The following is a 14,745-nucleotide window of genomic DNA, read 5'->3' as shown; positions in this document are numbered from 1 at the left end:
TGCGTTATTACACTTTTATTCAATTATGGATTCTACATTTGATTTGGATTAAACTGTTCAACCATTTACTTCTGTAGTTATTAATAAAAGCGTAGTAAAGTAATAAAAACTACAAGCTTTATTATTATTATTGTTTAATTGCAGGAAAAGAACAATCGCAGGCTATTTTAACATTCAGTACAGTGCAGCGTGCAGTTAATATTCTCGTTTATGAGAGACTCATATTTTCCCCAGCATTATTAGTAATATGTATATATATATATATGGATTTCCCGGGCTGAGCTGAGCTGAACTGGACGCAGCCGCTGCGTTTTGCTCTGCAATTGTTTCAGAGGCCACTAGAGGGCGATGAAAGATAAAAGATGCGGTGCCATTACATAAGGTGTTTGTGGCAGTGACTCAGAGCCTGAGGGACTGCAGCGCTTCTGTTATTATAATGAATAGAGACTTCTCTCTGCAGTTCAGTTCAAATAACCTGGACTTTTTTATTTTCTCTAGTTTAGTCATAGCAGCCTCACATTGGACTACACTGTGTTGGGAAAAGCACGGCTCCAGTGGCTCAGGTTGCTGTTTAAGAGGCATTGTGTCCCAGCTTGTTGTCACGTGGTGGGGGGACAGTTTTACATCCCTCACACTTTACATGGATCTAATATACAACTGAGGCTTCAGTCAGTTACATTTCAGTGTGTGTGTGTGTGCTCACAAAGTGTCTGCTATTTGGTTGTTAAATGTGGTTTCCTTTCTTAAATTATAAGTGTATTGGTGACACACACAAAAAACCCAGCATGTAACTCTTACGAAACATTTTTCCATGTTACATTCGGGGCCAATCCCTCCCTTTCATTAATGAGGGTTGTTCTCAGGGGTGCATGTGAAGCACTTAGCAACATGTTTTGAAAAGTGGGACATAAATGAGGTATTCTTGCAGTTTCACGAACGAGTATTGATAATATAAGGTGATGAGTACTGAAGGATAATTCTGGTTAATCACAACCTGGGTCTTACTTTCAGAGATTTAGCCATCACTCCTTATCCTTAATAATAGTAACACTCGCCTCACCAAGAGCGCTGCAGAGATGTCGTGTTTTTGTAGGCAAACCTGGAAGTTAGCATCGCCCTGGTTCCCTCGACAAAAAGCCAATGGGACCAGAAGTGTAAAAAGGCGAACTCATTTCCGGGTTTTAGGACTCATTCCTGCAGCACTCTATTGCTGAGATCTGGATATGCAACGCACAAAAAGACGTTTTCTGATCTGGTGCCCCTATAGTCAGGCAACCCCAAACAAGAATGTTGATGTTGGACCTGTGCATGGCAGCTGTGACGTGGTTAAGGGTGGGGAAAGACTGTGGTTATGGCAAATAAACTGTGGTTAGGGTTGGCTAAGCAACTAAAACCTTTAGTTGAAAGGCAAATCACAGACTGGTAGGTGACAAGATACCAACAGCAGTGTCTTTTGTCAAAGTCACACACCTGGTTGACACATTCTCAACAACCAACGCTGTTGTTTTTTTGGGGCTGTTGTGATGTTTCATGTCCTGTCATACTTTGTTAGTGCCATCAAGGGAAGCATTACAAGCTGCGCCAGTATTATGAAATGGGACACACTTCCTGTGGACGTGGTCGTTTCATCCGTCTAATAATATTCTCTTTCCCCCCCTCCAAAAACAGCTAAATTAATAAATGGGTCATAATCTGTGCTCACGTTCACTTCTCCCATTGGACTGAATGGACTCAGGACCTGCTGCTAGTCCTCTACAACGGCGAGGCAGTGGTGAAACCTACGTGGCACTGATACAGGAAATGACCTTTCTAAACCGTCTCTGGTGCCATGTTGTGGTATTTCCTGAAGTACTCCTGAAGAGGAAGTACTTTGGTGAGAACGGCGTTTTTGTAGCTGATAGAAATGACGGCACAAGATAATGAACTGGATTGTTGATGAGACACATCACTTAGTAAGTATGGCACCGTGTTTGCAGCGATACCAAAAGCCACAAAGAATCGCACTGCAGCTGTGATCATTGTGGGATTCACAGCAAAGGGTGCTTTGGCAACAAGGATGGAGACTAAGCTAAAGAAAGAAATGAAAATCTCACCTCTGCTGTCATGTACAGATGTTGAGTCGGAATAAGATTTAAACACAAAACCCCCTTTTTCAAAAACGTTTTATTATCTCAGAATATACAGAGGGACAGTTTGTGGACAGAAGAAATGATCCACGTCGTCATTTCACGATAAACAAATAAGCTCCAAGAATCTGCTTAAATATACAAATTATATACAAATCAAACCTGCCAAGCCAGTTCCTAATACACAGTCTGTTCCTTAAACAGTACATGATTCCCGCATGAGTCGCCGAACATGTCAAAGGTTGTAAAAATGCACATTTGCAATGTGTACAAATCGTCTTAAGGCAGATAGCCGTGGGATACACACTATAACAAATCTGCATTTTACATTTGAATAATTACATTCCCTCACACAAGTACTTCAGGTCTGTAATGAAGGTCGAGAGAGCAGAGGAGAAAGTGAAGGAAGTCTCTCTCTAACACAAGAGAGTGATGTCAAACCCAAAAAACCCGGTATGAGATCACCGGGTTTTTTTCACCCATTTTGTGGTGGAATGTTCCAGACGTTTTAAGACTGTGTGATGTGTGCTGATGCTCCCATCAGCACACATCACACAGTCTCATGGCCTGTTCTAAACATCCTGTCTGCAAAACCATTAAAAGGTGGCTTGTGGAGGTGTGTAATGACCCCGTTCACCACGCGGGAGTGACTAAAGGCGGATTTCTGGCCGCACGAAATGCTCGGCGAGAACTCTTTCCACCAGTGTTATGGGTGGACGAACTCCCAGTCTGTTCCCGTGCTGAATACTGGGTGTGAATGTTGGCTTAAAGGAAACCGAAAGGTGTGCTGAGAGCTTTGAAGTTTTCAGTACCAACTCCTTTATGTATACAGAGCAAATTAACTTGGCACGCTCTGGTTGTATCTTCCAAACCAGATGGCACTCGCAGCAGTTAACGGGGAAATTCAGCTCGTTGCATAATGAAATGTGTTTCCATTCAACAAAGAAAGCCACAGTTAAGTCTTGCTTCAGAAGAGGGTTATGGGTGCTCTTTAGGCCGCCAGACCCAGACGTTATAGTCACCATCTTGTTTCCATATCCGTGTGTTGAAAACACAGTAAGAAGATGCACTCAGCGCCAGGATGTAGCCCTGCCTGACAGTCACAGGGCGGGAAACTAAAACTAGAGGCATACATCAAACTAAAGAAAGAACTACTAACACAGTCAGTACTTTACATTGTTGTCAACAGGTGAGAAGATCAGGATAAACTCGTAGTATCGTGTTCGAATCACCACGTCTGGGCTGAAACCACTGCACTGTTTTGGCCACTAGATGGTGACATTATCCCAGAAACGAATAACTACATTGAAGTGGATGAAACATCTCAGTCATTGCAGACATTTTGGTCTCAGCGGCTAATTTCAAGTCACGGGTGTGTTGCAATGTGGGCACAGTGCCAATTAAAAGTGTATGATTTTCTGAAGAAGGTGTTAAGGCTTAAAGCCAGTTATATTTGGGAGCATTGACACAGGTGGTTGTGGCCTCAGTGTGATATCATGGATAAGGGAGTTACGATGACGTATAGTACGTGCACTTCATGAAAGCTGTAGTTTTTTGTATGCCTACAGATTAAACATTGTTTAAAGCTGCTACAATGAGTATTTCTTATATTAGCGATGGATCAAATGCTTATGTGGGGTCGGCTGTCGCAACGAATCTACGGAGGATTACTACCCAACTTTGCAGCTCCCTCCAGCTCTGCTGAGCTTTATAGCATCCTTCAGCTCATCGCTTTGGGTTTATTTGTCCCACAGCTTTACTGTTTTGATTCACTCTCACCGCTCTCATAGCATAGCACAGACACGCGACTCCAAATGAAAGCTAATGTTCGCTCTGCGTCTGCTGCATGTGTAAATATAACTTATTGCATGTTTTGATAGAAATCAATTTTTAAAACCAAGCGCAGCAGAAGTTGATAGTTGCGACACAGTTTCACCCGACAGGAGTTACGTCTGTGCAATCGCTGCATTTATTTTGCTGCAAACTATGGAGTTCTAAAGTATTACAACACAGTAATACAACAGTTTTCGTTGCACACAATCAGTGCATACGTGAAGAATATACAGCACATGCAACACAGTGCATCTGCCGTGGATCCTGTCATTTGATGCAGATGAACTACGATTATAGAGCGACAAACTCCCTGTGATGTTGGCGAAAGGGAGATAAATGCAAGCACATGCACACACACACACACAAACAAAGACACACCCATGTGCTCACGCCTGCAAGCTTGCCTATGCGTGCGCACACACACACACACACACACACACACAGTCCTTGAATGATCTGCAGAACAGAAGTGTTGGCCTCAGATTGTGTTTGTGACAGCAGCTTCAACACAGTCTCTCACAGGATACGAGCTGGAGTTTTTACATGTTCAGCTTTGACTCATATCGTCCTCCAGCTCCTCTCCCGTTCCGTTAAAGTGACTACAAACAAAAAAATATCCCAAAACAAAAACACAAACCGTTCGAGAACTTCAGGGAAAATGAAGATTTTGACTTCTGACAAAAACAGCTGTAGAGTAAGTGAGCCACGGCCGACGTGATTCTGAGGAAATTTCTCCCCCCCCCCCAACCCCCCCGTTCCCTCACAGGAGTCCCTGCCAACTTGGCTTTACGTGGGTTAATAACTGCACAACTCAACAGAGAGTCAAAGTCACTGTTTTGATGAGATCCGCTGGCTGGTGAGAGAGGATCCTCATCCCGGGACTCTTGTTCTTTGGGCATCCATTTTAACCTGTTTCAAAACAACTTGTTTTATTAGGCCATCTGCACTCAATAAGGCCAGCTGGAAAAACGCATCAGCAGACTGCAGCCTTCATAACAGTGAGCCTACTGCGCCTCTCCGTCAGCTCATACCACGGCAGACTGACACAGTCCTCGTCTCTCACGTGTTTTACATACATTCTTCCATGTTTTTGTCCTTAAATCTTGACAACAGGCAGCGTTTACCATGGTTCACTTTTTAAAATGTCCTCAGCAAAACAGCGTAACACTCGAAAGCTCCCTCCCAGACACAATAGTATCATCCAGCTCTGGCGCGGACTCTGATCCCCCTCTGGATCGGTTCCAGCCAGTGTTCGCTGCAGTCAGCTGCCACAGTACATCTTGTTGTTTTTATGATGCTCTATTGATCCCTGAAGCAGGAATGTGTCCTTCTGCTCTCTCCTTTCCCCACAACACCTCAGTCACTGAGACTGTGCTGCACAGGACTCCAACATGTAGGTATGTTATCATTGAAGGGGAATAAAAATACTCATCATCCCATCTGCCCCAGTCCCAGAAACAAACCAGTATTTATGTGCTGGAATCATTTACAAGTCAGTTCATTTTTGATGATTTGATTGAACTCAAATGTATATAAGGATATGCAGCACCAACGCATGACATCAGCTGAAATATTAAAAGGTATAAAAACTAGAAGTCCTCATGCAGGAGCCACGTTAGGACCATTATCATGAAAGCTTTCAGTTGTGCTTTGGTGGTGAGTGATATCCAACATATTCACATTGAACCACGCGCTTTGTGCTGCTGTAGCTGTCAAACATTCGCCTCCTCACTGAGAGCAAAGAGGTCTTAACAGAAAACACGAAAACACACACTAAAATCCTTCTTAACCTTAACGACCAGTTTACCAGTTCACCAAGGCTGGTGCCACTGGGAGTGTATTCTAGTTTGACCAGTCTTGGAACCTCTGACCAAGACTGTTTGAACACGTCTACCTCACGCCTCGAGGACAGCTTCGATGCTTGAGCGTGGAAGTCCAACAGTGGGATCAGTACATGCGACAGAATAATCCCAAGTCAAGATCCACTTACTACCTTTTTGGAAGGTTTCACCTAATGGTCTTCATGAAGAAGTGGAACTGGCTCAGGTGTCTCACGTGACCGCGAAGTGTTGAATGCCAGTGAAATCGATAGGGTCACACATGAGGGGGAGATCATCATAATCCCCGTCTGTCTTCAAGAGTGATCTTTAGCTCTGGATGTAGATGTCCTCCTCGATCTGTCTCCGGACGTGAACTGACTCCTCCTCTTCCCAACTGGTGTTGTGACTGGTTTCGTTTCTTTGTTCCAGGGGGGTCCCAGCTTCAGGGTTTACCAGCAAAGATCTTACGGCGTTCAATGGATTGTGGCAAGTACTTGGTTAGACTCTGAGCCCCTCTGGGATGCCTCTGGTGGTCCCTGTTGAGTTAGCAAACTTCGTCCCGGTCTCATGGGTTCTCTAGAACTCCAGGTGAAGGATGACCACCACTGTTCCAAAAGATATCCCCTCATTTGGTGTCTTGATGCTGGTGGAGAGTGCTGTCTACACATTGGTCCATCAAACCAGTCCTTGTTTGGAAGAATATGTGTTTGTTATGTTTCTCCACTAATTTAATTTGTCACCCGTCTACATGTAAAACCCAAGAAACGACTGCAGTCATTCGGAGCTCAAAGGCTCAAAGGCCCCCTCCACACTGTCCATGCTCTCCAGCTGCCCTGATATATCTGACAACACCTGGATGGGGGCAGATGATAAAGCGTTAACACCCACTTGGCAGCTGGGAGGGGGATCTGGAACATCTCATCCCTCTCTGGGATTGTTCGAGCAGATGGCGCAGCAGACCGCAGTCCGCCTGGACAGTCGTGGCTACGGTTACACTCGTCACACGTTCGAGCGCCGCGCGTCATCTGAGGGTTTTTTTTCGGTGACAGGTCTGGATGTGCAAAAAACCAGCCTGTGCTCACACTGCTGTCAGAGCTCCTGGATCAAATGTGAAGGGCGGCGGACGGAAAGACGGAGAGACGACTCACAGGAGTCAAAGCTTTTCAGGGCCAGATGTGGACACTCGGTGGTGTGATCGAGGTGTAACCATGGCCCGTGTGGCTTCCAGCTACCTGGTGTTTTAAGTGTGCATGGGGAGTAGTGTTTACGAGCACATCTGCAGACTAGTGATTCTGGGAGTCGCTAAGTGCTCTGTATATGAGTTATGTGTGAAAGGTATTAGCACTCGTCCAGCCTACTGAAAGCATTGATACGACAGCTGGAGTGTGCCAACATTCGCTTAAATACTCAGCCATTTTAACACCTCTATAAGCTCCGTTTCCACTGAGTCATGCACCCCTACAAAGATACTTTCTAATAGGGTTTATAATTAGTCATGAATGGCTTTATTAATGGTTAATAAATCATTTACTAATGCTTTATATGGCCTATTAGAAAGTGTGATACCAATGAGCATTTTTAACGGTTCGAATGTTTGAATTGCCTGGAAGCACGACAGAGAGCTTCAAGTAGTTTGCCCTTTGGTTCCAGCAGAGGGCGCTCTTAAAATCTTAAAAATAGCGAGCAAAGTCGTGCTGATTGGATAATCACAAAACATCTGAGGAGCAGAGCGTGGTACAACCCCAGTATTTGGGGTCAAAGTTAACTTTTTGAAAACGTGACAGCCCTACGTTTTATAAAGCATTAGTAAATGATTTATTAATTCATCCCACCAGTTTCACTTTCAACCTCTTTATAAGGCGTGCCTTAATAAATTAATTTATATACGTAAGTGGTGCCAACATTTGTAATCAGACTGCATATGTGCATGTAAAACACTGACAACGTTCCTGCATGTGAACACACTGTGTGCCCTTGGTGTCGAAGCAAAGCATCACCTCTTAACTGGAGGATCAGGGTTGTTACGGCTTTCTGGTTAGAAAATCAACATCACTTGTGTTATGGGATGAAAAATGTCAGCTTCTTTTCTGTTCAAAGCCACATTTAGTCATAAAAAGAGTTCATATGTTCCACAGAGAATATGTCAGATGTGCAACTTTGCTTTTGCAAAAGGAGGACAAAGAAAAAACCCATCCAGCTGTGTTTCATTCCTGCGCCATCATTTGCCACTTGCACTGCAAACCTGACCGTGCCCTTGAATCAGAACTTGTTGTTAGTAGACAAACGTAATAAACAGGCTCTGCAGAGGCTCTGCAGCCCGCTGGCTGGGGTCCATGGGGTCATCCGGAGTAGCAGAGGAGGGCAGAGCAAGGGGCAAGTCCAGGTGGAGGAAGTGCTGGGAGAGGTTGTGACCAGGTGGTCCCACCACACTGTATGCCTTTAGGGCAGAGAGCCCGTTGAGCACCGCTACGTCCACAAAGGTCACGTGGAAGGAGGAGGAGAAGTCCAAGGAGAGGGCCTCAAGCTCCGCTGCAACCCCCGCTGCCGGGGAGATTGTAATTTCCTGGTTGGGGTAAGGAGCTTCTGGGGCGTCACTGTGGATCCTGAGGGTCCGTAGACCTCGCAGAGCCAGGTACCGACTGCGCACTGGCTTTACTCCACAAAATGACAGCCGCAAATGGCCAACCATGCTCCTGTTCAGCAGCTCCTCCAGGACCCAGAGCTCCTTCACCCAGACAGTGAGCGGTCCAGGCTCTCTGAGGCCAGCAGGGGGCAGAGCGGAGCGCAACACGGTGTGGCATCTGCACAGCGAGTTGGCCAGAGCTTCGTTGCAGTCCAGAACGGGCGTAGAACAGCTGCAGTTCCGCAGGTTGGAACCCGGGGTGCCACTGTCGAACAACAGCGTGGTATTGACCGGCAGAGAAGTTTCAGATGCGGGGGCAGAGCTTGTCGTCTGGGTGACGGGGGTCAGGAAGAACAGCAACCACAGTGACCACGGCAACGAGGCAGAGGAGACTGTGTTTAGAGACATCTCCATAGAGGTCAAACAGGCTACATCTTCACCAAGTGGAGAGACCGGACTGCAGAGGGACGGACGAAGCTGTAAACGGAGAGGAAGAGGAAAGTTAACGTGTGCACATACAAGTCATAAATGTCGTAGTTGTACTGAGAATTTTGACACTAACTCTCCTCAAAGACCGGAGCTCAGCAGCATCAGACCTTTCCTCACCCCTCTATGACTCACTGCAGCACTTCACTGAAAGCACATGACACAAAGGAGCTCTCTCTCTCCCGTCCTGTGCCCGACAGTAACCTGCCTCTGCTGTACGTCTGTATTTTTACAACATGTGGAGGCCAGCTTACGACCAGCGGCCAACTGAATCCAGCTCTTTATTTCCAGTCCAGCCCTGGCTCTCTCTCTCTCTCTCTCTCACACACACACACACACACACACCCATAATTGAGCCACTTATTTCTTGCCTCCCCGGCTTTACTGGGGAGAGGTCCTTCCAGGCCCCAGGCTACTACGGATGGCGTACGGCTGCTTATAAACGTTCCTGTGCCATGCGCTGTGGTGAAAACAGGCAGTGGCCAGCCACATTAAATGCTCAGCAATAATGAAACACTGGCCTCTTTATTTCCCCATTCTGGAACGGTGGAAAAGTGGAGGGAATAAGCAGTCCTGACTTACAGAGCCAACTTTTCCCCACTCTTCTTTCTCTTCGAAGGAGAGGAGGACTTTCTTTAAGGTTGGACGAAGCCTACAGGATTGTCTAAACACAGGTATTGAAAAACATCACTGTGATGCATTTGGTACAAGAGACATTTTAGGTCATTACATTTGCACTGGCTTCTTACTCTTAACTCCAACTGTAATTCTAATTTAGGTCTTAAATGTGTTTTTCTGCAATACATGTAGGTAGTTTCAGCCAAGTCGTCTGATTTGTTAAAGATGTGAAACACCTCTCTGGAAAGCATCTGCTCTTATTGCTTGATATGAATGTTTGTTTTTCATATGGCCCCTGGAGATTATATTTGATATTAATGAAAAATAAAAACCAAGCTCAATGAAAGACCTTGGTGCAGGAATAAACGTTAAATGAAGGAGTTGGTTTAGCTGCTTGACCTGTTGATGGCAGGAACAGATTTATAGAGTAAATTCATGTATAATCCCTCTGAAAATCAGACAAGAAGCGGCGTGAAAACCGTGACAACAGACAGGCTAGCACGCTAACATTTATGACAAGCTAAGCTCAGGCTAAACCCAGACAGTGAAAAGCTCCAATCATACTGCTCCTCAATGTAAAGAACGGCCAAATAAAGTGTACCACTGCACAGTGTGCAGTATGGGGTGTGATGTAGCATGTAGCACGTAGCATGTACCCTTAAAGGTCCCAAACTGTAGAAAGTGAGATTATCCAAGCCTAGGTGCTATATTAATACTGTGAAAGTGTCAAAACAAGCCGTCAGGACTTCTGTAAGGTTGTGATGTCAATGCACTCAGCCACGCCCCCCCAGCAGGTCATCTGCTCCAGGCACAGCACCACGCCAAGACCCCCGGAAGTGCAGCAGGCTTTTAAGGCAATTTGACATCGTAGCCAAACTTAACACTTCAACAGCAGTTATTTAAATCATGATGTCCTAAATATTGTAAAATTCAAAGCTACTCTCGTGGAATAAAAGTATAGAGCCATAAATTAGCATAATATGGGACCTTTAAAGTATCAATAAGCCTTTTCCTCACTCACGTGAAACAGCTTTACAAGGCATACGCACGTTTTATTCTGAAACACTTCCCCTTCCTTTCTCTACAGCCTCTTTACTAGTCACACGGGACGTTATTCATAGAAATGTTGCTGACTTTCCAGATTCAGTTCGATCTTTTCCCAGAATGTGATTAAAAAAACAAACAAAAAGCACATGAAGCAAGCCACATTTAGGTAGCACCGGCAGAAGTGTATGCAGACAATAATAAATATAGGGGGAGCTAAAACTTCCCTCAGCATAAACATCCAGCTATGGAAGATGTAAAATATCTGAATAAAAATAAAATCAAACAAAGAAATGAAGCACACACTGTCATATGCATTGTTATATGGGAAATTCATGTCAAAGTGAAAAACAATTCATTCGGTTGGACAAAAAGCTAAATAATTGTTTAACATGTGTTGTTTATTTCATTATGACACGGTAAATGCGTATGTAGTAGGTATAATAATAGTGAACTATTCTAACACCTACACTGGCTCCTTTCAAGGCGAAGACCCTGGGGCAGACCCAGAGGAGGAGCTGGAAAAGGTGGCTGGGGAGAGGGACGGATAAACGGACCATTCAAACAGCTTTAAGCAGCCTTCATACTCTCACACATACTCAGGTGGTGTTGCACTATTAAGTCAGTAAATGGTGCCATTGTGCTACGGTGGATCCACCAGGGAGACTATAGCTACAAGCTCGGGAATAAACCAGCACCGGCTCTCTTCTCCTCACTGATCCACAGGTACTGCAAAACTTTTCACACTGTATAATTTAGATGAACAGTCGGTGGCGCTAACCCTCCAGTCGGGTGCCATTAAACCATTGAAGAAGAAGAGGGGCGCAAAGATATGACGTAATTAAAAGAGAGAGACGATCAAAAACGTGATGGAAATGTGGCATTGAAATGCTTTAATTCAATTTAATTTTAAATTTCAATAATTTAGTTCTCCACACTGATCGGATGTGGAGTGGAAGCTTCAGTGGAAGTTTAAGTCACATGCTTCATGCAAGTCATAATTTATATATTTATTTATATAATTTTCACTTGAAAACGCACATAGAAACAGGAGGATCTTACTTCATTCCTTTGTTTGATTTTTATTTAGGCGTTATAAATCTTCCATATGTCACAGCTTCAATGAAGAAGTGGACCCTGTGGAGTCTTTTGACAGATTAAAGGAACTTTCAGGGAAACAAAAACAGGAAGAGTGGATGTTAAAGGGGTTAAACTAAATTTGGCGTCAAAAGTCCCCTTTCTGGCGTCATGACGGTGCTGCTATAAATAACCTCGACTTCGCTGTGGTTGGTTTACAGTAGCAGCTGCCCTCCATACACACAGTCCTCTCCATCCTCCACGTCTTACCTCACTGCTAATATTAGTCACCGTCTTTCCAGCTGCTGTCCCAGCGTCTGCCTCCCCCACACATTAAACCAGTGGCTCGCTCTCTTTCCATTAGCCTGTCCTCTCCCTCCCTCCCCCCCTCCCTCTCTACCACTCCCTTTCTTCCTCCCTGTCTCTGCTCTCCTCTTTTTCTCCTCTCACTTTTCTTTCCTCCAGCTGCAGGACCGGATGCTGGGAGGAGGCGGCCCCAACAAAGATGAAAATGGGCCGCTGAAAACACATTCCACGATACTCAACGCGACAACGTGATCGTGTCTGATCGTGTATTTCTGTGAATTCAATTCTCTGTATGTAATGTACCACAGAAGCTTTAAGCTGCGTCTGTCTGAATAAAGATGGTTAGCCGCCATCACAGCCTGCCTGATCCTGTGTGTGTGTGTGTGTGTGTGTGTGTGTGTGTGTGTGTGTGTGTGAGTGTGTGTGTGTGTGTGTGTGTGTGTGTGAGTGTGTGTGTGTGTGTGAGTGTGTGTGTGTGTGAGTGTGTGTGTGTGTGACAGTGAAAGTGTTTGCACGTCTCTGTGTAATTTTGGTGCGTGAGAAAGAGTGCGAGGTGGCCCCGGCGCTCCACACGGCTCCAGCTTGTTAAAGGAGAGGCTCAACGCATTCCTCTGACATCATGCTCCACCGCAGGCACCCACCCTAATCCTCCCTCCTCCCTCCTCCCTCCCTCCCTCCCTCCTCCCTCGGCAGCTGCAGGTCCACACACGACTGCAGACGACAGTGAAAAGAGTTTCATTCCAAAAATGGCAAATATGCGTCGTTAGGTTGTATTTTTTAAAGCTTATTATATAATGCTGTTTAGAGTGCTACCCTCGACACCTTTCACCAAACCTAATTTGGTAGGTTGGTAGGTAAGTACTGTCCTTAGAGGATAAGCTCGGGGTTATTCTATATTTTCCTTTTTTGTCAACAAATCCAGAGAAGCCTGAGGCTGGACTGGAAACCGCCTGCTACACCAGCAGCACGTTACTGATTCGCCCAAAATGTAGCATGTAGCATGCAGCAAAATATGCAGTATGACAAAAACACCTCGCATACTGTGTCCCACAATGCAAAGCGCTGCTGGTGGTTCACTTATTTCACCTCCGCCGTCCACCAAAACCTGTTTCTGAACACATTTGAGGGGTGAAATAAGCGACCGAGTTACGGAATCTTCACTCATATTGGATCTACAAGGCCTCGTTTAAAAGTTCATTCCCACTTTTGTAAGGCGTAAAGTTTCGTACTTCCGCTTTCCAAACCGGAAACCGGCTAAGCCTGGCCGGGCATACTGCGAAATAAATCGATCTGACAGTTTCAACTACTGTGAGCGGCAGTGCTGCGTGTTCTGCATCCTGCATTTGTCGGTAGTCCAGTGGTTCCCAATGAAATCAATAGGAGACATTTTGGGTAAGACACTTTTTGTTGCGGACGGTTGGCCCGGCGCACCTCTCAGGCTCACGACTGACACGCTGTACCTCGTCCGTTTGATCCGTACGAGAACAGATGTGTGAAGACAACAGTTGCAGGAGCGGCTTCTTGTCAAAACAAACAGACTTCTGGCGAGGAAGTCGTCACGGCGAGGTTGCCAGAGTAACGCTGTTACTAGCCGTGCTAGCTGCAAAGAATGACTGGGCTAAAAGGTTCTTTGCCAAGAATTAGTTACAGAACCAAAGCTGCGGGGAGTAGGGGTGTTGAGAGGCAGAACGTGTTCGCGCTTTAAACCTGCAACACTCTTGTAGGCCACTTGGTGGCAGTGGAAACAAGTTAGGTTAAGTTTACATTTATATTTACATTTATTTACATTTATTAGGCTTTTGTCAAAAGCGACGCAAAATCAGGTATAATCCATACAGTAGAGCGGCGCCTTTCACATTGGTTTCACATTGTTATTATAAAAAATACTGATTACAGCTGCTTTAAATGAATCACTGTGTCAAAAAGGCCTCACACATGTGCAGTGAAACGTTTTGTACAGACTCAGTCATTTCCTAAAACAGCTGGCCTCTTCAGTTTTCCAGTTAAACAGTTAATACAGCCGTTGTTGTGATTCTGGTAACAGGTGGTGGTGTTGTTAAATACCCTTTTCAAAGATCACCAGGAGTGCACAGAAAAACTGGTAAGAGGTAAAATGTGGCTTTTTTTGTGATTTGGCTGAACTGACCCTTAAAGAAATGACATGAGCTCCATTAAACAAAGAGGCAGTGGAGCAGCAGTGGAGCAGCAGTGGAGCAGCAGTGGAGCGCTGTTCATTTTCCTATCAGGCAATGGAACCAGAATGTGTGGTTTGGGCTGACAGATTACATCACGGTCTTTTAGTTTTTCTTTCCTGTGATTTCAGCAGGCCGTGTTTCTAATTAGAGAAATATAAACGGAGTAATTTCCCACACCAAATGTATAGCCGCTTATTGGAAATGAAGGTCAGGTTCGGGGCCACCGATGATAGATGAAAGGTCACAAACATCGTCACGTGCTCTGGTGAAACAAGCCCACGTGCATGCGAGTGGAACGTACTTACGTGGAGGAGCTCAGTGCTGGTTAAGGTGGCATGCTGCTGCCGTCTGGCTCCGGGCCGATCTGTCCAGCTTCCCCGTGCGGTGAGAGCGGCGGCGGCGGCCTCCACATCTGTCTGCAGGTTGACTGGAAAGCCTCATCTGTCTGTCTGACAGCAGAACGGAGAGAGAGAGAGGGGGGGGGGGGGGGGTTGTCAGGATGGAGGGGAGAGAGAGGGAGGGAGGGAGGGAGAAGGACAGAGAAAGAGAGAGAGAGGTCTTACTTTCTGGATACTGGATAGATGCATTTCTCTTCAGTTGTGACAGCATGGCAGACT

The 14,745-nt window shown here is 45.5% G+C and overlaps 1 protein-coding gene across 1 annotated transcript; it reads right to left on the bottom strand.

Moving 5' to 3' along the window:
- Positions 1-8,051: 8,051 nt before the first annotated feature.
- LOC139292951 (exosomal polycystin-1-interacting protein-like) lies at positions 8,052-14,472 on the bottom strand. Its single transcript, XM_070915361.1, has 2 exons — positions 14,434-14,472; positions 8,052-8,879 (listed from the first exon to the last, which is right to left on the bottom strand). The coding sequence occupies exon 2, from the start codon at positions 8,814-8,816 to the stop codon at positions 8,052-8,054; it is 765 nt and encodes a 254-aa protein (XP_070771462.1). The 5' UTR covers positions 8,817-8,879; positions 14,434-14,472.
- Positions 14,473-14,745: the final 273 nt, after the last annotated feature.

The sequence above is a fragment of the Enoplosus armatus genome, chromosome 11, assembly GCF_043641665.1.
Source record: "Enoplosus armatus isolate fEnoArm2 chromosome 11, fEnoArm2.hap1, whole genome shotgun sequence".
NCBI lineage: Eukaryota > Metazoa > Chordata > Actinopteri > Centrarchiformes > Enoplosidae > Enoplosus > Enoplosus armatus.
The sequence above is the reverse complement of the archived record's forward strand: the minus strand, read 5'-3'. Positions and strand labels throughout refer to the sequence as shown.